Source organism: Syngnathoides biaculeatus, chromosome 19 (assembly GCF_019802595.1).
Source record: "Syngnathoides biaculeatus isolate LvHL_M chromosome 19, ASM1980259v1, whole genome shotgun sequence".
Classification (NCBI taxonomy): Eukaryota; Metazoa; Chordata; class Actinopteri; order Syngnathiformes; family Syngnathidae; genus Syngnathoides; species Syngnathoides biaculeatus.
This window is the reverse complement of record NC_084658.1, coordinates 5571619-5597673: the sequence shown is the minus strand read 5'-3', so window position 1 is coordinate 5597673 and position 26055 is coordinate 5571619. Positions and strand designations below refer to the sequence as shown.

Below are 26055 nucleotides of genomic sequence, written 5' to 3'. Positions count from 1 at the left end.
CAGTTGGGAAATAAAGGAGCAGAGGTACAGTACAAAGTAATGCATTTCCTTCATAAAATAAAGACCCAAGTGCTTTCACATAAAAGGTTTTTTGGTGTTTGACAGACCACACTCAATTCAGCAGTGTCACCTCTCTTTGCCAATCACTGGTGTGACTGGCCCAGGTAATTAATTTTGTCTGAAACTTGTCAACACTCTTCCTTGGAAACATATGAAAAACCTATAAAGAAAGTGGAAGGCATAAAAAAAGGGGCAGGAAAGGATGCATATTGTTGAGTAAATGCTTCGTGAGATGAATTGCAATCTCCCGTACTGTAATGTTGAGATGTTGAGGGGATTGGGCTTGGAGACTGGGGGATCATGCAATTCAGCGCTTGAAATGGCTTTGGAAACCGATCAGACCAGCACACACCCTATTTACATCTCTCTCTCTCTCTCTCTCTCTCTCTCTCTCTCTCTCTCTATCGTTTTCTCTCTCACATGTGTAATATGGCATACCAGATATGTAAGCACGATATCTTCGTAAGACGTTGCTTCAATTTGAATGGAAGACACATTGGAAGACACTTTGGTATGATTTTTATGGTGTTTTCGTAGGATCGGTCCTAAACGTAAGACGCTAGGGTTGTACTATTACGGCCAAAATCATAATCACGATTATTTTGATCAATATTGCCATCACGATTAATCATCGCCGTTGTTCGTGATGTTTGGGAAAAATCTTTGTTTTTTTTGCACTACTTTTCAACAATATGTAGCAGTTTTAAATGCAAAATGAATCTTCAGATAAGAATAAATGATCAATATTATCCATCCATCCATTTTCTTTGCCACTTATCCTCACAAGGGTCATGGGGAGTGCTGTCAATAGGCAGGAGGCGGGGTACACCCTGAACTGGTTGTCAGCCACTAGCAGGCCACATAGAAACAGCCACACTCACAGTCACACCAAGGGGCAATTAGAGTGTCCACTTAATGTTGCATGTTTTTGGGATCTGGGAGGAAACCAGAGTGGTCAGAGAAGGCACGCAGGCACGGTGAGAACATGCAAACTCCACACAAGCGGGTCCAGGATTGAACCCGGAACCTCAGAACTGTGAGGGCAACGCTTTACCAGCTGATCCACCATGCTGCCTGATCAATATTAATAAAAATATAAATCTACTCCCAAAAATTGTACTTTACCCAGTGCTATCTAAATCAACGTGCTATTACAAAGTGCAGTAATGAATTCCATCTTAAGGGAAGCAAATACAGTAAATGCATAAAATGCAATGACATTAGATTGAAAGGGTTTTTATTTCCTTTTCATTTTCATTTAAAAATCCCCACCGTTAGTATAATAAGTGTCAAGGAAGGAATTGATCCAACATCCACGGTCAAAAACTGCAAAGAACTCACCAGTTATAATTTCCCTCTTTATTACTGCAGTTCCGATAGTTTTCATTTATTTATTTTTTTGCTGTGGTTATGCCAGCCGAAAAGTTGAAGTCAAGCCAGCCGTCACAGCAATTGTTAATAGTGTATTACCGTAACACGCCGTCTCTCCGGCAACATGGTTGAGAAGGCCAACTTCAAAGTAAAATTTTGTTATATTACTACTTTGGACAGTTATGCTGTTCTAAGATTTATTTTGAGGTTGCCCACAAAAAGCGATGTTGACTTTTTTTGAGGCCTAAATAATGGCCTGCTGGCCGGCTGATGAGGTTGGAGGCACTGCTGCAAATGAAGCACATTTCATATGAAGCACTGGCCGCATTTTAATTGTAAAACAATCGCCAATGATCAGGCTCATTTATTCATGGCAGCAAAAATCACGATCAGGGATTAAGACATGATTAGTTGTTCATCCTTATAAGACACTAAGGTTGTCCCTGCAGGGTCTTTGCATGTGTTGATTAAAGTGACACTCATGATGCTTGAAAATACCTGTAGTCAAATTTGAGGAATTTGGTATGTGTGTGGAAAATGCGGAATTCTAAATTGACTTTAGAAGTTCAATTTAAATCAATATTAGTTTATTTATTTATTTTGTTATTGGTCAGTCAATATTGTACAAACTACAATTTTGAACAAAATTCTGAATAGATTTCACAAAACCGCACACCCAATTTCTGTATCCTGAAAGAAAAAATTGAAGCACCCTAACCAAAACCTCATATAGCATGATCAAAATCAAACTTCAGCACCATATGTCCTCCCTTAATTTGTATTTCTAGATTTTGTTTTACTAGCCACACACTGTTGGGCTTAATGAAAAGCTCTCTTTAGCTTTGCCATAACACGAAAATAGTTTAAATTGCAAGAACCTATTTCCATTGGTCACATGCACCAAAATATGCGCAGTTACAGACAAATGCTGTTGAAACATTGATTGCTACTAACTTTAACTTTTTTTTTTCTTCCTCATCAAATATGTCACTGCACCGCAACGCACGCTGTATTCATAAAAACCGGCATGTAAAAAACTCAAAACTGAAAAAGAAAATTGCAGGAAAATGTATAGGAAAAAAGGACAATGATGATAAGATAACATCTTGCCGCACAGCTGCGTCTGGCCACAACGCCGCATCCGCATCACAGGCAATGGCTTCCCTTGCTAAGTATCGAAGGTAGATCTGCTTTGAGTGCCTTGTTCATTCCTGAATTGCACCCACATCAATCTCATCATATGCCTCTTCCATAACTGCAACGTGAGGCATGTGCACTAAGTGCTGCTGATTGTATACCTTCCAACGCTATACAGAAAATAAATCTTCTTTGAGGTTCAGAAATGGTGACTATGATATGAGGTACTACACGATAAATGATGGGTGGTCAAGCAAAATAGTTTTGGAATGGGGTTGCATGATGAAATATCTCATTGTCCTATACTACAATGTACTAGTTAGTTCCTTGATAACTGCATCCCAGAAGACTTCTGATAGTTCACAATGTTGTAGCACCTTTCCAGATATGTGAGAATATAGCCTTTGTTGTATGTTACAAAGTTTAGTGGGGAATTGTTGCGATAGTCCCGGCACTCCTGTCTAAATGTCCAAATGACACACATAACAATAAATCTGGTGGGTTGCGCTCTTTGGCTACACTCTTGTGTTGTGAACTCCTCCTTGATGACATTCCCAACTAAGGTGGCCGTTGGCGGTGAACGTCACTATGACCTGTACCACTACCTCTCACTCCTATATCGTCCACTTTTATTGGGGGGAAAAAAAAAGTCTTTTCATCATGCTAAAATCTTCATTGAAGTTTTACCAATTAACCAACAACCATAGCTGGAACAAAGCATTAGACACAATAATTTTCCATTAAATGCAAAACACATTAAACAAAATAATAAAATAATGCCCCCGATTTATTTCAACCATTAATGTCAGGCTCTGAGAGAGGATTGAAGGAAGACCAATTCATTATGTATTTATAAGTAAAGCTTGAAAGGACATTGTAGTGATCAGATTCCTTACAGAAAACCACTTCTTTGTTTTTCTCAATGCAGTTTGTGCAAAAACCGCTAATTAATCCAATTCTCAAATGACACCTCTATGTGGGGATAGCACAATCCATGGAGGAAATTCACAAACATGCTCGTTACGTTAATTTATTCACTTTCACGAGAAGTGCTTCAACTATTCAAGTGACAATGTCGACAGAGTGATGATGAGCTATTTTTGCATCTGGACTATTTTCAACCAATCACAGCTCCTCCCACCTTCGCTCGCACGCCAATTACAGTTTAGTTACATGAAATGATGACACCTCATTTCAGACATTGCATTGCAGCGTGCCATCTTGATGGCTCGAGGCAAATATTGCATCACGTCGCGCATTGCCTGAACAAAGTACTTTGCATATAAGCATACTTTTCAGTAAAATGGCAGTATTACAGTATGTATAATGATTTAAGAAAGCAGATATATCCGTGTTGAAATATAAGTGATGTGGAAAAACACTTTCCAGCCTGGAGCCATTTTTCTTTTCTTTTTTTTTTTATAACATTTTGTGTAACAACTGGTACAAGTTTACAAAAATGTGTCACTAACAAATGCAAAATAATCTCTGAGGTCTTATTTCAAGCATAATTTTGACCTGTAATTTAAGTGGGCTGTAATATCCCAGCACACAGTCATGATGAGCATTTCCATTGAGATGTAAGACAACTTCCTATTTTCAATCAAATCCATTGTCCTGATGTTTCCTAGCAGTCTTACAGAACCTCTTTCATTTTTTCCTTCTTGCGCATTGTTTTTTATGTACACTGTCTCCCCCATTCCACCACAGGAGCTCCAATTTGAGCGCCTCACCCGGGAACTTGAGGCTGAGCGTCAGATTGTCGCCACCCAGCTCGAGAGATGCAAGCTGGGATCAGAGGCTGGCAGCATGAGCAGCATCAGGTAACAATTCAAGACCCCCATTTTTGTTTTCTTTGCTTGTTGAGGGGACGAGGTGTCGTATCACCCATCTGGCCTTGTGAAAACAATATCTCTGTGGGTGTGGGTATGCTCCAGTTCCAGTTTCATTTTTTTTTAATCTTTGTTGCACTATATAGTTTAGTAATTTCTTTTGGTTTTCTGTACTTTGTGTCTAAAAGCACACTGTGTTACCTTATGTATGAAATGCGTTATATAAATATAATGCCTTTGCCTTGCCGTAGGCTAATGTGGTGTCCTTGCTGTAGGGAATTTGGTCATCGTGCTTGTCATGATGTGGTTATCACCAATAATTTACAAATGATCTACCACAGTGTTACCAATCCATAATTTACTTACTTTGTCCAGCCTTTTATCTTTATTAATTTCATTTTGTTGTGTCAAAATGTTTGTGAAAAAGGCAGTTAAGCAACAAAGTCAGTGGTGGGATTTTCATTGTGCTTTATATTTTGAGTCATATTCTCTTGAAGGATTGGTTTTGCAATATCACTATCTTAAATTAGCATATAAAATCCACCAAACGAGCAAAGTCCCAAACTTTCTGCTGTCAAACTTTTTTTTCCTGTAGATGCAGTTGTGTAAGCCAGAAATGGATGAGCAGATGACTGTGATCTACATGCTAATGAGCCAGTTTAATGCTAACAGCCCAAATATCATGCTTTTGCTATCTACTCTCATTAAATCACCTTCCTCCGAAACTGAAACATCCAGAGGTAGAACTTTGTTCTTTGGGTCTGTGTTTTTCAAGCTCTTCTGAAATGTCAAAGTAACAACCTTCATAAAAATGTAGCAACTTACTGTGCATGCATGCAAAGTCTGAAACCTTCCAGAGAAAAAGGCCTACTGGAAGAAAAACTTCACATTTTTCCGATAAATTTCTGATAAGACAATTCCATGAAACTGTCTTTATTACATGTTGGGAAAAAAATAGTTGAAATGTTTTGAGTGTATAGAAATTTTGTCATGATAAACACTTATTGCTGAAACTTTGCATTAAAATGCACGAACACTTCAATAATATCTGTATTGGTATGTATACAGTTGTTGAGAACAGGGTGGGAATATCTGAGAATTATGTAATGAATGATGATGTTTTTGGGATGTGGGAGGAAACCGGGTGCCCGAAGACAACCCCCGCCGGCATGGGAAGAACATGCAAACTCCACACAGGCGGGGCCGGGATTTAAACCCCTGTCCTCAGAACTGTGAGGCCAACACGTTACAGCTGATCCACCGTGTCGCAACACTGATATATGTCCTGTATAATTCATTTGAAAAAATGATTTTTTTTTTTAGACAAATTGAGTGCAAGTGAATAATTTCTCATGGCACCTCAATAATTTCTCATGGTATAGGTGGTGTTCCACGGCACCTTAGTTTGGAATCGCTGTGTTAGACCATCATGATAATCATAATTTAAATTGATAACTAATCTATAATGTATAAAAATGTCTAGAGTACATGATTTAGAATCCATTAATTCTTATCTATAAAATAACGTTCCTTAAAATACTTCAATGTAGGAACTAACGCAGACGGAAAATTACAGATGTCAATCCATTTGTATGTGTTTAAAAGAGCTCATCTAATCAAGCAAGACTTGTTCGTATCGCAGTCTTCAGTTTGGTGAGCAACTTTTTTGTTTTTTCTTTGTATTTTAGCGATTCCAGTGTGATGACAGCCATATTCCGGAACAGTATACTGCATTTGGAAAGCGATGTTAAGATGTTAATTATTTTTCCTGTCCATTTTAGAACTGTGCATTCTTTATAGGTTTATTACGCGACAGCTTGATCCAGCAGCATTTTTTTTTTCTGGGCAGTACAGTAGAATATTGGTCAGCAAATCTCCAACAGAGTTCTGAAGTTGAAGGTTCGGATCTGGGCTCCAACCAAACTTTGTTCAGTTTACATGTTCTCCCCATGCTTCTGTGTGTTTTCCCTGGTTTCTCGAGCTGCCTCTAACAGCCCCAAAACATAAATTTACACTATGTTCTTGGCAGCCACTGCAGCCCTGTTTGCCAAAAACTCTGTGTGATGTGAGATTTTGGCCATTTTTTTTTCTCTCCATGTTCAGATCTTGTTAGGTTTTCTCACAGAGAGGGGCTGCTGAGTCACAGTCTCAAACGTGCACAACCGTTCACTCCAAGGTTTACCACAGATTGCAATATGTTTCCTCCCGTCCCGCTGTGTTATAATGGGGTCCCTCACGTTTCTGGAGTTTGTCAAGGCTAGACGCTGGGCAGCTTTGGAGCATCTTTGTTGCCCAGGAAGAGTTGAATGATGCTCACCTGTGGGAAACAGTTCGAGTGTGTGTGTGTGTGTGTGTGTGTGTGTGTGTGTGTGTGTGTGTGTGTGTGTGTTGGTGGTGGTGGGGGGTCTACATACAGCAACTCAGTATATCTCTTATACTTAAACATGCAAAATAGCCCGTTATTCACACTGCTCAGTCTGTTTGACCAGCGCTCTCTCTCTCTCTCTCTCTCTCTCTCTCTCTCTCTCTCTCTCTCTCTCTCTATCACTTACACACATTCAACTCTAAGGATTGTAAAGAGGTATGTATATACAATATCAATACATAAATACTAAATTAATTCCACTTTTCCAGCCTTCTCTGCCATGGATTCTTAAGGAATATATCATTACACCCATCTTGATTTTTGTCAATGGCTTTCAAAAAATGGTCCCATTTACCTCCGCCTTTTCACAATTTCACATGGAGCCAAGTCCGGCACCTAGGTACTGTATATTTCTCTTACAAGGCAAAGTTTTACTCGGCCAGGAGCTGTCAGATGCTCAGGGTATTGTGAGCAGGCATGTTGTCATGGTGTTGTCCCTCAACTGGCTCTCTCTTTATGAAAACTCTTTTTGTAAGGTTTGGGTTTGAAATAAAATTTATAACTTTCCCTGTTTTGCAGCCACGATAAAATTATTTCAAATGTACAACATACTACTAAAAGGCACAACATAAGGGTAGTTGCTTTCACACAGTATCTACTTGGAGTTCAAATATTATTAGAAGACAAAATGACTTTTTTATAGTGTTTGTTTTTGAAAGAACTACTATTGGGCAGTTGTGGTGTGCATCTGCAATGGATTTACTTGATGCTTTTGATTATGTCTGCATGAATGTGTATGCATGTGTGTGTTTGTGTGGGGGCGCAGCAGTAGACTGTCTGCAGTCTCATGGTTGCGTCATCCCATGGTAATCACCCCAGATCTAGAGGATTAGTTGCGCTTATGCCCGGCAGGATCTTATTATGCCGCTGAGTCAATGTTGATCCCTGCGTGCACTTAAACTTGTCAATGCGTGTTAACTCAAATGTGTGATGTGCATTTGACGTGCCTGTCTGTGCATCACACCAGAGCTCATATGTGAATTTGTCTGGCTTTATTTCGTCTCACTGCCTTGATTGGCATTATCCTTTTATTCCAATTGTTCTCAGCCCAAGTATAGATAAGAGCATCTGAGATATGAGTGTGAATGATCACAGGCAATCTGCTAGCTTTCAATGACAGCGCTAACCTTTGTGTAGCATCACTGCTGATTTTTTTCCTTTCCTTCATCGGGCACACTATGACAGACTGCGTCTAAATATATTATGTTTCTTATTTGGTACAATAACACATAAGGAAATTAAAACGAAGGAATCAATTTAAGGAAATGAAAAGAAAGGAACAGTTTGGGTGAGGTGGGCAAAAGAATCCATGTACTGCAAATACCCTTAATTAGGTACACCTGCATGATCCAATTCGATCAAATCCATGGATCAGAAAGAAGTCTGTTAACTGACAGACAAAGAAGCACAACTCCACCTTTTTAAATTAAATTATACAAAGTTTGACTTTTGAAAAGGAGCTAATGTAGTGGTTGGCATATTTGCCTCGCAGTTTTGTGAATCAGCGTTTGAATCTGAGATCGGGCCTTTCTTTGTGGAGTTTGCATTTTCTTCCTGTGCTTGCATGTGTTTTCTGACACTACAGATTCAACCCACATCTCCAAAACATGCTTATTAGGTTAGCTGTGAATGCCAGTTTATAATGAATAGTTCATATTTCTATATGCGCAATGTAATTTTCGACCGACCAAGGCAGGGTGTACATCTGCATCTCGCCCAAAGTCGTTTTGCATTGGCTACAGCTCACCTATGACGATAATGAAGGGTGAGTGAAATGCAAAATGATGGCGAATGGCTAGTGCAAAGGATTTTTTCATTCAGTCATCTTTTGTACTTCTCCACATTGAAGAATGTGGCCTACATACCTAAAAACAGAAACAAAACTTTCCCAAAAGTGACATTTGTCAATCAGGCATTTGAGTGATTGTGGAAGCTTCCCTTTGGCTGAGGATAAAAAAAAAATGGTACAGGCCAGGTGTCTTATCTCATTCTCTGTGATCTTGGAAGTGTCTTGCCAGTTTCGAAGTGGATGGACCTATAAAGACAAGTATAGACAGCTATAGTTAGATCTTTCAACGCTAGTATCCTCTACAATGCCCAGACATGCTCATGTACCCATGGTGGCAGAGCCCTCAGCGTTGCAGCCCCCACCCTCTGGAACTCTCTCTCCTTTGACATGTGAAATGCCCCATCGCTGGATATTTTTTAAACATCAATTCAAAAACCCTCCTCTTTCACTCAACTTTCTCTAGTCTTCCTTGTTTCATTGTTCTCGTCAGTGGCTACTTTGTGTAAAGTGACGATGGGGTCTGTGAAACATACTATATACATGTAACTTATTATAAATCTGCAGTATTATAATAAATAATATAATTAACTTCACAAATTTTTCTGAAAACATTGTTCATTCTTCCTATCTCAAGTTATTCCTTGCACGCTGGTGTGACCGGTTAGACCGTTAGCCTCACAGTTCTGAAGACCAGGGTTCAAATCCTTCCCCTGCATGTGTGGAGTTTGGATGTTCTCTGCGTGCTTGCATGGGTTTTCATCGGGATCTCCTGTTTCCTCCCATATCCCCAAAACTTGCACTGACTGGAGACTCTAAACTACCCATAGGTGTGGTTGTGGATGTGGTTCGTCACATCACACATAAAGAGGCATAATTGACTCATTGTCAATTCAGATATTATCTTCAATAAAATCCCTGTAGCCGTAAAATAGTACAGTTACATGGCTCTGTGAAGCCATGGCTGATGTGTGGAAAGACATCGGAGATTGTGAGTGTTTCTCACTGCAGTTGGACGAATCCACGGACGTGAGTGACACAGCCCAGGTGTGCATTTTCATTCGTATAGTGTTAAGTGATCATTATCGTGAACTCCGATCGTGACAAAAAATGTTTATGGTTCACTATGTTGTGTTGTGCAATATCTGCTCATGTGGTTATGCAAGGCACACAAACATACATTTACACATAAAGAATCCTCAATCTACTTAAAATATGTGTAACATTTTGTAGTGGGTAGATCTTTGTAAATCGGTCATTTGGTCATTCTATTTCATCATTGGTCATTCTAAAAAAAAAAAAATGTCGATCGCCAGAGGCTTGATGGTTGAGAAGTAGATCTTGGGATAAAAAAGTCTGGGCACCTCTGGTCTGTTTTGACACTTAGTCCTTAAAATCTAAAATTATAGATTTGTTTCCAAATTTAGGCATGTTTCAAGGTAATTGCATGGATTTATTTGACACTTGTCCCAGCTATAGAGTGTAAGTTACCTCCAATATGTACAGTAAATATGGGTTCTGTAATAAAGCAATAAAGGGTTGGTCAATGGGCTGTGAATCTTCCTGTTTCTGTTTCTGTTATTTTCAGCCAAAGAATTTCGGCATCACATTGCAGAATTGTTGAGCTGAAAGAATGTAGTGCACGAGGCTGTTGTGGGACCATCCCGGTGAACATCTGTTCACACTGCGATCTGCTGGCATGCAACACAGCAGCATTTTACAGCAAGGAAATACATCTGCGTGGAGAAACGACATGTTCTCATGCAGGCGCGTGACACCAAACGCAGCACAGGGGCTAATTTGTCATTTTTCTAACATTAGTTGTAAATGGCAGCCGTTGGGGAAACTCCTTGCTCCTGCTGTCTTGTGTGCGCCTGACTGGCTGCGTGTAGCTTTGGGCTTCTTTTTAAAAAAGCTCAATCACATTACTTACACTTGATTTAGCTCAGTTTGAAATGCCAAGACGAAAAAAAGATTGAAAAAAAAACCAAGTAGTGCAAAGATTAGAATGGTCTGCATGAGAAACTGCCGTACAGGAATTCATGCTTTCAACTCACTTTGTGTGACAGTCAGCAGGTCTCTGTAAAATCTACTTACCGGTAACTAATTTTAACAAAACTTTGTTGAAGGGTTAGAAAGGACCAAAAATACCAAGTAATAATAAGTCCTTGTCAATTCATTCAGCTTCCATACTGGCATACTGGAGCCTATTCCAGTAATAGGGCGAAAGGCAGGCTGCACCCTGAACTGGTTACAAGTCAGTCGCAGCACACTTATAAACAAATGAACCATTTGCACTCAGTAAGGAGGAGACTGCAGTACTCATATTTGCACCTATGAGCAATTTAGAGTCTTCCATGGTCTAGTCTACCCAGTTGGCCACTGTGTCACCATTATTATTAATATTAGTGTCATTATTATTATTTCTGGGGAAAATCCAGGCTCCAGCACAATTTTCATAAATGTTTCATTCTGCTCTGTCAAAGTGGAAGGACAGCAGGGAAATATTCCATGCACTCAAGGAGGTCCATGATTATTTGTAAACACCTCAAAGTCTTATGAAGAACCCCGTGCTGTGGTGGGCCCAGAACGAAGACAAGATTCTGTGTACGGCACACCGAGCGAGCTACTTCAGGGACAGGCTCTGGACTAAAGGGAAACGCTATCATGTCAGTGCAAAAACGAAACCAAAATTGTAGTTACCACCTATTAGCATTTGTTGACAGTTTTATCAGCATGAGTGTTTGATAAGCAGCATCCATCCATCCATTTTCTGAGCCGCTTATCCTCACAAGAATGACAGGAGTGCCAGAGCCTCTCCCAGGTATCGTCAGGAAGGAGGCGGGGTACAGCCTAAATCGGCCATCGAATCGCAGGGTACATAGAGACAAACAACGGTCACACTCACATTCATCATACGGGCAATGTGGACTCTCCAATCAGTGCATGTTTTTGTCATTTGCACTGCAACATCCATAAGTGGAAATTAGATGTGCTGCTAATTATTTTTGTGTATTTTCACAAATGGTATGGAATTCTGGTTTTGCAATATAGGTTAACAAATTAGACAAATTTCAATCAGGTTTCCGAAGACATCACAGTACAGAATCTGCTCTTATCAAAGTGCTAAATGATATACTGTAAGGTTGAATACTGACTCAGGAAAGGTGTCAATTTTGGTTGGATCTCAGCGTGGCTTTTGATACGGTAGATCACAATATACTGCTAAACAGGTTGGAAATGTGGGTGGAACTAAATGGAACGGTTCTTAAGTGGATTAGGTCCTACGTGGAAGAAAGGAGCTACTTTGTGACCATGGCAATGACCTATGGCGTCCCTCAAGGGTCACTTCCTGGACCTCTCCTGTTCGGCCTCTATATGCTCCCCTTCGGTCAAATTCTTCAAAACTTTAATTTTGACTACCATAGCTATGCAGATGGCACACAGTTATATTTAGCAGTGTCTCCAGATGACTACAGTTCAATTGAGGTATTGTGTCACTGTTAAAATCAGATAAATAACTGGATGAGGCAAAATTTTCTTCAACTAAATCACAACAAAAGTGAGACAATTGTTTTTGCGAATAAAGAAAAGAATTGCTGTTAGTAAACACTTGGACTCTCTATCTTTAAAAACCAAAGACCAAGTCCAAAACCTTGGTGTTCTGATTGATTCTGACCTGACTTTCAACAATCATATCAAATCAATCATAAACACTGCCTTTCTACAATCTGGAGAACATATCTAGAGTGAAGTCTTGTATGTGTCAAGCAGACCAGGAAAAGCTCATCCATGCTTTAATGTCAGGTAGACTTGACTACTGTAATGGTCTTCTGACTGGATTTCCCAAAACAAGTATTAAACAGCTGCAGCTTGTATTCTGACCAAAACAAAGCGGTCAGAGCATACAACTCCAATGTTAAAGTCCTTCCACTGGCTTCCAGTCAGCTTTAGAATAGATTTTAAAATTCTGCTACTGGTCTATAAATCACAAAATGATTTAGGTCCCGAATACATGAAAGAAATGATTACGGAATACGTACCCACTAGAGCTCTGAGATCGACTGACTCAGGTCAAAGAGTGGAGCGCAGAGTCCAAACCAAACATATAGTGAAGCAGCATTTAGCTATTATGCTGCACAGAAATGGAATAAGTTGCCAACAGAGGTGAGGTCAGCCCCAAGTGTGACTGTTTTTAAATCCACTTTTTTTCTCATGCCTTTTAGAATAGATCCACTTTTTGATCATATTACTTGCATCGTATGCGGCTTTCACTCTTTTATATGTATATATATATATATATGTATATTTTGTTTGTCATTTTTGTTTTTATCCCATTTTAAATGTTTGTCTCTGTTTTCAAATGCCTTTAATCATGTAAAGTACATTGAGTTACCTTATGTATGAAATTCACTATACAAACAAATGTGCTTTGCTTTAATAACTTGTTGACAAGTGAGCCAGCACTCTTTGTCACATAAAACTATACAGTACTATAGAGCGCTACAAAACAAAAACAAAAGCACAATTCCTTCTGATAATAAAGTGCATATGTATAAGCATCTGGGGTCAGTCGTTCACATTAAACTTTGTTCTGTTTTTGGGAACCTGTCATCAAATGCAGACACCTTTGAAAGTCCACTTAAAGGGAGCAATTATTTCAAACTCAATAGGTCAGATAGGAAAGTTAGGTAGCCCCTGCAGGTAGTCTGTAGATGATGAGTCAACTCAAGCGAAACAAATGGGATTTTTAAGTCAATCCTTTGCTATGGAGTAGTTAAAGAGAGAGGGAGAGAGAGTTGTATCCCTGCTGGGGGTGGTAACACACCACAGAGGTGTAGGAAATAGAAAAAAAATAAAGAAACGTAACAAGTTAATAGATAGCTTTCATTACCCCATGGCAGCACCACAGAATGGCCTCATCGAGTTAATATTAAGATTTTTTCCTGCTATCTTGATCTGTAGTTCTTGCTTCTTATTCTTGTCTAATTTTCTCCTTCATTTGTCCTCTGCGCAATTGCTCTCTAGCCTTTATCATTCCATACATTTTTCATTTTTTTCACTTGACTGTTTTACATACACTATCTTCTTGTTCGATGTGCAGCTAGTAAAGGATAGTGATTGAAATATGTTGACTGGTGCCGGTAGTGTGCTAAGTAGATGGAAAGAGTACTTTGAGAAGTTAATGAATGAAGAAAATGAGAGAGAAGGAAGAGTTGAAGAGGCAAGTGTGAATGACCAGGAAGTGTCAATCATTAGTAAGGGGGAAGTTAGAAAGGCACTGAACAGAATGAAAAATGGAAAAACAGTTGGTCCTGATGACATAGCAGTGGAGGTATGGAAGCAATTTGGAGAGGTGGCTGTAGAGTTTTTGACCAACTTATTCAATAGAACACTAGCAGAAGAGAAAATCCAAGAAGAATAGCGGAAAAGTGTGCTAGACCCCTATTTTTAAGAAAAAAAGGCGATGTTCGGAGCTGTGGAAACTAAAGAGGAATAAAGATGATGAGCCACAGAATGAAGTTATGGCAAAGAGTAGTGGAGGCTAGACTCAGGACAGAAGTCAGTATTTGCGAGCAACAGTATGGTTTCATGCCTAGAGGATGCTCGTGAAAAAGTACAGAGAAGGTCAGAAGGAGCTACATTGTGTCTTTGTAGACCTAGAAAGTCTATGACAGAGTACCAAGGGAGGAACTGTGGTACTGCATGCGCAAGTCTGGTGTGGCGGAGAAATATGTTAGAATAGCACAGGACATGTATGAGGGCAGCAGAACAGCGGTGAGGTGTGCCGTTGGTGTGTCATCAGAATTTAAGGTGGGGTGGGACTGCATCAGGGATCCGCCCTGAGCCCCTTCCTGTTTGCAAAAGTAATGAATAGGCTGACAGATGAGGTTAGACTGGAATCCCCTTGGACCATGACGTGCGCAGATGATATTGTGATATGCAGTGAAAGCAGGGAGCATGCAGAGGAAAAATTAGAAAGATGGACACATGCACTGGAAAGGAGAGGAATGAAGATTGGCCGAAGAAAACAGAATATATGTGCCTGAATTAGAGGGGCGGAGGAGGAAGAGTGAAGCTCCAAGTAGAAGAGATAGCGAGGGTGGATGACTTCAAATATTTGGGGTCAACAATACAGTGCAAGCACCGTGGTAAGGAAGTGAAGAAACTGGTCCAAGCGGGGTGGAACAGTTGGCGGAAGGTGTCTGGTGTTCTATGTGACAGAAGAGTCTCTGCTAGACTGAAGGCCAAACTTTATAAAACAGTGGTGAGGCCGGCCATGATGTACGGATTAGAGACGGTGGCACTGAAAAAAACAGAAAGCAGAACTGGAGGTAGCAGAAATGAAGATGCTGAGGTTCTCGCTTGGAGTGAACAGGTTGGATAGGATTAGAAACGAGCTCATTAAAGGGAGAGCCAAAGATGGATGTTTTGGAGACAAGGTTAGAGAGAGCAGACTTAGATGGTTTGGACACGTTCAGAGACGAGAGAGTGAGTATATTGGTAGAAGGGTGCTCACGATGGAGCTGCCAGGCAAAAGAGCGAGAGGAAGACCAAAGAAAAGGTTGATGGATGTTGTGAGGAAGACATGAGGACAGTGGGTGTTAGAGAGGAGGATGCACGAGATAGGCTTAGATGGAAAAAGATGACACACTGTGGCAACCCCTAATGGGACAATTCAAAAGGAAAAGACGAAGACACTCGCTTCTTGTTTCGTAGTATGACAATTGGTTTCTTAGGTAATATTTTCTCTCTCTCTCTCTCTCTCTCTCTCTTCTCTCTCTCTCTCTCTCACACACACACACTATGTGTGTGTGTGTGTGTGTGCGTACATATGTATTTATATGTGTATATATATACACACACACATCTTCTACCGCTTACCTGAGGGAGGTCGGGTCAGCGGGGGCAGTAGCTTTAGCCGGGACGCCCAGACTTCGCTTTCCCCAGTCATTTCATTCAGCTCTTCCAGGGGGATTCTGAGGTGTACCGGGCTAGCTGAGAGACATCGACTCTCCAGTGTGTCCTGGGTCGTCTTCTGGTTGGTTTGGTGCACTTGTCATTTGCGACCACTGTAACAGCATTCTCTTATGGCAAATTTGATTAACACAATATTTCCATGTTTAAAATAATGAATGTATCGCAAGAACTTGATCATATCTGTTTGAAGTACATTTATAATCATAAGTTCAATTTTTTAAATTTGTCACTGTGCTAGATGTTCTTATGCTTTTGGGCACGTCATAAAGTATGTGCATCATGCTGTTATTTATAATGCTCGAGGGTCATAGCATGAGGATAATGTCAATACTGTAAGCAGGCAGATTCTTGCTTGAGGATCCCAGTTGTTTTTCGCTGCAAAGAAAAATACAGAAAATAGAACCAAATGTACAAAAATAAAAATTCTAAAGAAAAAATGTGGTTGTGGCTGACATGAACTATGTGTTGACAAAATACCAAACAAGGGAAAAAATAGACATATCACCATTTTTAAAATGTTTTGGACATGGTATACTTGATAAATATATATATACATGTATATATATATATATATATTTATATAAATATATATAAAATATCTATCTGTAGAGTATATACATAGGTACACTGTATATAGCCATACATAAAGTACAGTATGTATATAAAACAAAATTACATAATGAATGACATCATACATTTGCATCACCATCCATTTTTTACACCAGTTTTCCTTGTTCACTCACTAAGCATATTATGCGCATAACTTTTTTTTATATTCTTAAAAATTAAATAAAGGTAAAGTTGCGCCTGGAGTGGAGTTGTGCATGTGACTGTTTGAATTTAATGCTGTGTAATAATAATAATAAAAAAAATCTATGGTCTATAAATAATGTGGAAGGAGTGAAAGAAAGGAATTATGAAGCACCATTATCACTAGTCATAGTTTGGGAAGGATACATTGCTTTTGAAAGCATCAAGCTCAAATATAAAATTAATATCAAAATAAATAAATAAAAAATAAAAAAACAAAGATGTAGCTACTGAGAAGTGTGAGGTCTAAAGTTTATGTCCTGAAGCTGCAGTGTAACAGCTTGTAGTTTACACATCTGTAAGTAAAACTGATAGATTGTATTTGTGTTTGTGTTAGTGTGTGAAAAGGAAGTCAAGACAAAATCGCATTAGTTAGCCTGCATGCACACATGTTTCCCCACCTGTGTGCATGGGATTAATTATTCTAATGAAGTAGTGTCATCAAATTTCACACCAGTAGAGGTGCACTGTAGTCATGTTTTTCAGAGTTGTAAGTTCAGTTAAGTTTGCCACAGTTTGCTTTGGAAGACAGCACAGTAAACAATGGATGACATCGATCATTTTGCATGATTTTTGTCTTGGCAAGAAGAGGAAAAGAATCTTTGGTTTTTAGCAAAATCTTTAGCATTCCTCCCCTCCCTTTCCTGCAGCTACATGGGAGTGATCGTCCTTTGTCAATCAGTCAATTTACAGCATAGTGAGAGCAGTGTTCTGTATGTTATTTTACCAGTACATGTAATCGCTACATGAAGTGTTCTTCCTCTCAATGAATAAGAACATTGTCATTGACTAAATGTGGCTTAGCACCCAAATAAAGCCCATTAGGAAAGTTGAAAATATTTTAGTACTCAATCTGACATCAACTGTGATATGTCAAATCAAAGCCTACATTCAGTACAGTTCAGGCAGTAACTTCACAATGGAGTGGGCCAGGCTAAGAAAATAGCTTGTCTTCGGCCCGGATGGTGTTATCTTTATCTACGATTCACAGGGAATAGAGAATGGAAAACTGAAATTTACACTGAGTTGACCTTGTAACAGATTCACGGTGACCGGGAAAAAGAGATGAAGGACATTTTGTGGACATCAACAGTTGTTTAGGGGGGATTGGGATTGGTTGTACGGGGTCTTTGTCTATGAACCGTCTACCTTAAAACATATTCCACTGCTTCACAGTACATATAAAGTCTCCCAATTGTGTGAATCTACAGAGCCAACGCCGTTCCGCCAGCAACTTAGTGCATCGTGATCAGCGCGCCGGGTGATCCCACAACGATCGTGTCCATTGTATTTATGGAGTGAAAATCCATCCTGCTCTGCTTCTGATTGGCTAGCACCAAGGCAGAACATGTACTCACACTTTTTTGAAAGTAATGATTCGCTGAAGCACCTCAGAGACAGACGCACATATGTAGTTCAGCAAAGCTGTGCGTCTGTGGGCGTCAGTGATCATACTTTATGCAGCTCTCCTCAATTTTGTGAGTCTCGGATGTGGGCCAAACATAAAATGAGATCCCTAAGTGCATGTATGTGCGTGTACATGCACATAGTGAAATTTACCTCTTAATCAATAGCAGTTTACTATTTTCCGCAAGGCGCACATATAAGACAAAAAGTTAAAACTGATTTTAAAAAAAACAGCAACAGTGAAGTAACCTGTTACTCTATAAAATAAAATGAACTCTTAAAGTGCCACTGAGACCTAAAACATAAAAGTTAGGATATTGTTAACCAAAAATAATCAGCCAGAATGGACTCAACCGTTTGTTCACAGCACATCAGAATGTTGCCGTTTATCGATTTTTCTCTCGGTGTGAAAAGTCTCTCGAGGTTGTGTTGAACAAGAACCAGGAAGTGATGTTTTCTGCAGACGCCTACAGTGGCGGGTTGAGTGTTTACACTTGTTGTACTGGCAAGAAAGTAGCTGTTTTTCCTACGTGTTAGCCAAAATGCTGGCTCGTTGTATTGCTGGATTTTGCTGGAACACTCGGGAGGATGGATTCACTCTTCACGTTTCCAAAAGACCCGGTTCGACGTGAAAAATAGAGTGCACAGGTGCAAAGGACAAGAGCTTTGTGGGTTCCAAATGACAGGCAGGTGTGAATAGAGCAGTCACTGATGGCGTAATGGTACACACGCCTTACTTTGGTGTGGGCAGCGTGGAATCAATTCCCACTCAGTGATGGTGTTATCTGGCCTGCGACTGACTGGCGACCAGTCTAGGGTGTAGTCCGTCTTTCGCCTGAAGCAAGCTGGGATAGGCTGCGACTCTCCCGTGAACCTTGTAAGGACAAGCGGTTTGGATAATGGATGGATGGTGTGTAGAGAGCTATTAAAAAAAATAGTTGGGGGGGACTAATTTGGCTCACAGTTTATAGCACATGTTACATGTGAATTTAGAATAAATCTCCTAGGTCAAACCAGCAAAATAAAACAAAGTTTTGCATTTAAGACAATTTAATCACACACGATACAAAACCATGACAAAATAGAAGTACAAAGACAGTTTAATAGCTAACTAGCCAAATGAGGTATATTCACCATACTCAAATGAATCTTCCAAATAGGAGAATGTTGTTTCCAACGAATGTTACGGGAAGGCAGTGTAGTGTCCGTGTACTTCTGTGCTTGCTGAAAGCAGCAGTATTAATAAAAAGCTCCGTTGACAGCCATCCTTGTCCTTATAGAACATTCTAGAATTCTGCATCTGATGACGTAATGGAGTCCTTCTCTCAGAATGTGTCAATGTGTTGATTTGCTTGGGGTGCTGTTAGCAGTGGTGCGGGCCGAGGTGAGTGGGTCGGGTGTCAGGAAAATCCGAAAATTGCTCTCATTCATCTGCCATTAGCATTCGACACAGCGTGTTTTCAATGCGAGGGATCCAGTGTAATGCCTGGACATGACGTCGCAGACAATATGGCCCCCACTGGGATGTCGAGTCATACTTTTGCAACTTTGCGCTTGAACAAAATTCTCACTTTTTCTGATTTGTATTATCATCAAAGTGATTAATATTTTATGTAGTTTTGATAACACCTATTTTAAAGTATATATATATTTATACATATTTTTTTAAAGTGTATTCTTATATTTTGGTGTCAGTGGCAATTTAATTATCATTGATGACTTCTGTTTATCTTCTTCTGTTTACTGTTTTACATTCTGCTGTAAAAATAATGTGCGTAATTAATAGCTGGACAGAGAGCATTGCTGCAATGTTTAGGTACAACTGTACAGTATTTGGGAGAGCACAAAGAAAATATGTATTTGTATTTTTGGATAATCTTGACCTAATTACGTGATGGCACTTTGAAATAATAGAATGTTGTTTGAGTTGTTAAGAATTGTGATAAATGCACATTGACTAAATTATAGACTTCAACCATTTTTTCTGTTAATTTCCTGAAAATTTAACTAGCGATTTTCTCATACATTTGCACATTTTTTCAATATGAAATGGTCTAAACGGGCACATGTATCAAATTTCATAAATGGGACCAACAGATACCGATACTTTATTTCATTTTCATCTCATTTTAGTGCTTTTTACGTACTCCTTTTCTGTCCCTGGTCACTTTGCCGTTTTCCCCAGGACTAAAATACTGTCCAATTAGATTCCTTTATGTTGCTATCGCTCACTCTCTTCTCCCAAGTTGGGTGATAATAGAGGGATCCATCACACCATTAGCTGTAGGCGGTTTTATAAGCTCAGCAAAACGCTGCATAGCGAGAACTGAAATTATCGGCCACGGACTTTACACCTTAAAATATGCCCTCATGTTGGAGTTTGTAGGTATTTGCATGTGTGTCAATGTGGGTGTGTGAAAAATAATACCAGGAGTCGCGCTCCTTCCTAATGACTGATGATACATTTCCAAGAGGGAAGCAGAGAAAAATGGAGGCAGCTGGACACATCTCTCACCAGGCTGTTGGGCCCATCGTCTATCTTTCTGTCTTCTTCTCAGTGTGTTGTTTCAGTGCACACTTTTATTTATCTCTTAAATTACATCATTGGGCTTTAGAAATTGCTGTTATTAATATACTGGCACAACAATGTACAGTGTGGTGAAAACAAGCCATTTAACTCGACTGAAAATGATCATGCCAAAGACTGACTGTATTTTAAAAGAAAAAAAAAAGGGCTATGGTGACTTCAACTGTTCTTAAAAATATATCAATGCAATTGCAATTTCATTATGATTGTTATTATTATTATTATTGATATTAAAGTTAGTAGTAGTAAGTGTAGTCGTAGTCGTAATATTAGTATTAGTTTATTCTTCCTAATCACATTTTTATTTGATGCCATAATATACAGTATACTTATAGTAACTATGGTGATTATTTACCCCAAAAATATTTAAGTGGCAAAAGTAAACTTAGTGGTTGTGAAACTTAGTGTAATAAAACAATTACCATTAATAATTACACCCTCTGATGATTATAAAATTCATTGCAATAGATTATGTAGGTAGTTTTGACTTTTTTCAGTATGTATTTTTACATTGGTCATCAACATATTTATTGTTGTTGTTTAAATTTGTTGTGATTTCCGAGCTGATTTACAATAATTTGGTCGTGCTTAATTCATTTTAAAATATGGCAACATTTTTTGTATACACATACAGAAAATTTTCACTTTAAAGATTCAAATAAGCATAGTTTCATGCCCTGAATTTTGAACAATATTGACATAACATTCAATTTTCAAGTACTTACTTTTATCAATGCCAACTATGTGATTCACAGTAAGCAAAGTTAGTGACGTGATTAAGAAATTGTTAAAAACTTGAAAAAAAAAAACCTGAACAAGAAAAATGGCTGTCATTTTCAAATTCAGCAATGCAAAACTATGCTAAATCGGTTGAAAAAAAAAAAAGAGGCACCTCACACAAAATACGTATTAGTAATCCAGTCTTTAAATTTAAGATCACATCATTTCCAGTAACAGTTTGACATGAATATTTTGCATGACAATCTTGGTCATTTCCCCATTTTAGGCTCCTAAAAACTATACAGTGATGTTATGAAAGTAAAAGGTGCCCAATATAGGAATAAAAATTAAAATTTGTAATTATTTTTAAATCTGTGTTGCATTTATTTCTACCCCGTGCCCTCATGTAACACTGACCACAAATAACTACACCATATTTGTCAACTAAAAACAGAAATAATCTGACTTTTTTTTTTTTTTTAACAATGGGCTATTTGCCCGTTTTATTTATCGGGGAGATGAATTGGTTTCTTTCCAAGATGTCAAATGATATCAGGGTTGTTTTGCTTTGACATGCTGCAACCAAACGTCCATGTGCCTGTCATTCAAGTTGCGAATGTGAAGCTAGATAAATGGGCCATGTTTATTCCTGTAGGAGTCAACAGCTGGTGATTCCATGTCAGCGGCAAGGAGATGGAAGCCTTTAGGGCAACAGTAGCATTGTGTGCGTGTGTGTGCGTGTCTTTGTGTGTTTCTGCATGCGTTGTGTTGGTGTTGTGCACCCGTGTGCATGTGTGTGTCCTCATGCTGAGGGTAATCGGGGGTGTTTGGTTCATTAAACATGCAAATGAATGCTTATCTTCCCCCAACACCAGATATTGGTGTGAATAGATAACAAGCAACGATGGTTCAATGCCAGGGAGGCAGGAGCAGAAAAGTGAGAAGAACACTGCAACCAAAACATCGACAGTGAAGGGTGAGAATTGACAAGAGTCTGAAAAGTACACACTTGTTGGATAAAGGCCATTAGACACATTTTATAAAAGATCATTTTAGCCCAAACAATACATAATACGGCACCTGATGCCTATTCAACAACTTTTGTCATCACTGTCTGGTTTGTTGCAAAACTAATAACGGATTCCTGTTTTTGTATATGCGCAACACAAAGTATATTGATTTTCCCCGCAGAGCACTATATAGAGGCAAACAAGATGATATGTGTGCCAAGGAGGTATAATAATAATGTCTATTCATTTTTTTCCCCTCCACATCTAAAATGCTGATCTGTGCTGAGTGGGCTCTGCTGTGCTGAAGTTCTGAGTAACTTAATTAAATAAAACATTCAGAGTGTATGGGCACCGTCGACTTAACTCCTTTGGATATTGGTACTTATGTAATGTTTTGGAAGAGTAAGTTATTATGCATTTTTGTAGAAGTATCTGAAAGAATGTTTTGTTGCTCACTCGAGCTCAAGAAGCTTTTAAAATGCACGTTCAGAACATGCTTGTATTTTTGTGTGGATGCATATGGTGACATTTTCAACTGTCTCTGGGAAGAAAGTTCACAACAGGATTAATTGAAAGCGGATTAGAAAAAATGTCAGGTTTAATTTCAAAGGAAAAGTGAGATGCATTGCAGAAAAAAAAAACAAACTTTGTGGCGCTGTTCTCTAACACCGTCAAGGTGATCAACATTGTTACTACCATGATTGTATTCTTGTAGCTTGTGTCACACGTAATACCTGTTTTTGTGTTTTTTCACCTTTTAAAACTGCTGTGACGTGTTAGTCTTTTATAGTGGTATTATTTGGAGTGTGACGAAAATGTACAAAAATATTTAACAGGCAAAAAGAACTTAAAGTTTAAACCACAATGATGCAGGATTGTCATTGTCTGGTTTAGTTTAGATTTTTAGGTTAACTTTCTTTCATGTTCTCGTCACCCTTCCAACTTGTGTCAACCAAGCAGCTTCTGCCAGCCATTCAAGTCAATTTGTATGTATTTCATTCCCTGGTTTCTTTCAGTGCTTGTTGATTCATTGTTGAATGTTGTTTGTTGCATCGTCTGTGTTGTGTGCGTGTCCTTCCTCGACCCAGTGAGCAGACGCGCCCACCTGCTTCTTGCTCACGCTATTTACCATCAAAATATATTGCCACACATGTGGTCTGGTCCATTGCCAGATCGTTGTGCCTAGTCCCAGCAGTTCCATGTTCATGTCTTTGATCGTTTGTGTACCGAACCCTGCCTTGTTGATGACTTTATCTCTTTGCCTTGTGATGGCGACACTGTTGCCTGTTGGGACTGCCTGCCTGCTGAACTGTACCTGGTCTCGTGAGTCGTGCATTCTGGGTCCAACCCCGTGGTTTTTATCCTGTCAGTCTGTAGTTGAAAGCCATTTTCCCCAAGGCAAGTTTTTCATTTTGATGACTTTATCCTTTGCACGTTGTTACTTTGAACCTTTCTTTGGAGACTTTGTTCCTTTTACATTTTCTGTTTCCATGATCCATATTTGCCTTTGTTTTTGGAATTAAATATCATTTTAAGATTCTCACACTCCTGCTTTGCTTCCTGCTTCCCTGCACTTGGGTCCTGCCACCTTTTTGGCTCCAAAGAAAAACTAAAAACTTGACAATGTTGTTATGGAATACTTAAGCAAACCCTGTGAAACTTTAGCATAGTGATCATTTTAAGGATTAACGCTTTGGCTTTTTTGGGAGACTCAACCAAAGAGAGAGCAACCTGCAACAGTGACACAAAAACCTAATAGAATTTTACTGCACTTTATGAATGGATATGACTGCAAGGTATCCATTGAGATATACATTTAATGTAAAAGAAAAATTGAAAGGTTCCATGATGACTACAGTTTTATCCATCCATTTTCAGACTTCCCTTTCCCTAGCCACTTCTTCGAGGTCTTCTGGCAGGAGGCGTTCCCAAGCCAGCTGAGAGATATAGTCTCTCCAGCGTATTCTGGGTCGACCCGGGGTCTCTTCCCGGTGGGACATGCCTGGAACACCTGACCAGGGAGGCATCTGAATCAGATGCCCCAGCCACCTCATCTGGCTCCTCTTGAGGCGGAGGCGCTTCGCACCCTATCTCTAAGGGAGATTCCAGACACCCTGCGGAGGAAACTCACTTAGGCCGCTCGTATCCGGGATCTTGTTCTTTCGGTCACCACCCACAGCTTGTGCCCATAGGTGAGGGTAGGAACGTAGATCGACAAGTAAATTGAGAGCTTCGCCTTTCGACTTAGCTCCCTCTTTACCACAACGGACTGATACAAAGTCCGCATCACTGTAGATGCTGCACCGATCCATAAGTCGATCTCCTGGTCCATTGTTCCCTTAATTGTGAACAAGACCCCAAGATACTTGAACTCCTCCACTTGGGGCAGGATCTCATCCCCGAACCGGAGAGGACACACCCCCATTTTCCAACTGAAGACCATGGTCTCAGATTTGGAGGTGCTGATTCTCATTCCAGCTGCTTCAAACTTGCCTGTAAACTGATTCAGTGAGAGTTGGAGATCACTGCTTGATGAAGCCAACAGAACCACATCATCTGCAAAGAGGAGAGATGTGATACTGAAGCAACCAAACCGGACACACTCTACACCTTGGCTGCGCCTAGAGATTCTGTCCACAAAAGTTATGAACAATATCAATGACAAAGGGCAGCCTGGGCGGAGTCCAACTCTCACCGTAAACGAGTCCGACTTACTGTCGGCTATGCGGACCAAACTCTGACAGCGATCATACAGGGACCAAACAGCTCGTATCAGGGGGTTCGGTACCCCATACTCCTGAAGAACACCCCACAAGACTACTGGAGGGACACGGTCAAATGCCTTCTCCAAGTCCACAAAACACATGTAGACTGGTTGGGCAAACTCCCATGCACCCTTGAGGATCCTGCCAAGGGTATGGAGCTGGTCCACTGTGCCACGGCCAGGACGAAAGCCACATTAGTAACTTTCTTTCAGCTTGTCCCGTAAAGGGTCTCCGCAGCGTAACATCTCAGATGAACTCTCATTGCTCCTCCTAAATCTGAGATTTGACTTCCTGACGGACCCTCCACTCCAGCAGCCCTGAATAGACCTTACTAGGGATGCTGGGGAGAGTGATCCCCTGATAGTTGGAACACACCCTCCTGTCACCCTTCTAAAAAAGGGGAACCACCACCCCAGTCTGCCAATCCAGAGGCACTGTCCCCGATGTCCACGTGATGTTGCAGAGACTTGTGAACCAGGAAAACCCCACAATATCCAGAGCCTTTTGGAACTTAAGGCGAATCTCATCCACCCCTGGCGCCCTGCCACCAAGGAGCTTTTTAATTACCACGGTGACCTCAACCCCAGAGATAGAAGACCCCGCCTCAGAGCAGCAACAGTTTTAACCTGTCACAAATTGATTTGCAGTACTTACTTGCTTACTTTAAGATTCTGAAATGAGAACAACCTGGAAGCCAACCAGCATAATCTTTAAATAGATTATGTTCAATTTTGGAATTTATCCTCAAACATTCTACTTAAAACCTCACCCAAACAGGTTCTCCTTTAGTGCTAAAGAATAACTATAATTGTTTAAAAAAAAAAAAAAAGAAGACAAAAGTAGTCAGAAAAAGAATTGCTCTAGAAAATGAATGACATGACAAATGATTTATCGGATTAATGCATTGAAGAATATAATGTGCCCTTTCTACTTTACTGTGTGACAAAAAATATACTCATATCCTGGCCAAGATAGTGTAGAGAGTGTAGATTAAGATGATGGAGGCAGCATCTTTATGTCCTTTAAGCCAGAGGTTGGACATTGGGGTGGAGTCCTCCCAAAGGCCATTACCGGATTCTATGATTACACTTCTAGTCGTGGCTTTTGTGCCCTTTGATGGTTGCACCTCAGTTTATTACTGTAACCATGTCACTTTATGATAAA

At 39.8% G+C, this 26055-nt stretch overlaps 1 protein-coding gene across 4 annotated transcripts in view; it reads left to right on the top strand.

The window, feature by feature from the left end:
* Positions 1-26055, top strand: part of ctnnd2a (catenin (cadherin-associated protein), delta 2a) — a 272667-nt gene that overhangs the window by 87421 nt on the left and 159191 nt on the right. For all 4 annotated transcript variants that reach the window (XR_009792632.1, XM_061804648.1, XM_061804649.1 and 1 more), the window contains exon 4: positions 4279-4391. Coding sequence is in view for 3 of the 4 variants with exons in the window: in XM_061804648.1 (XP_061660632.1) it covers positions 4279-4391 (113 nt within the window). In the remaining variant the exon portion in view is untranslated. The remainder of the gene's footprint in view (positions 1-4278; positions 4392-26055) is intronic.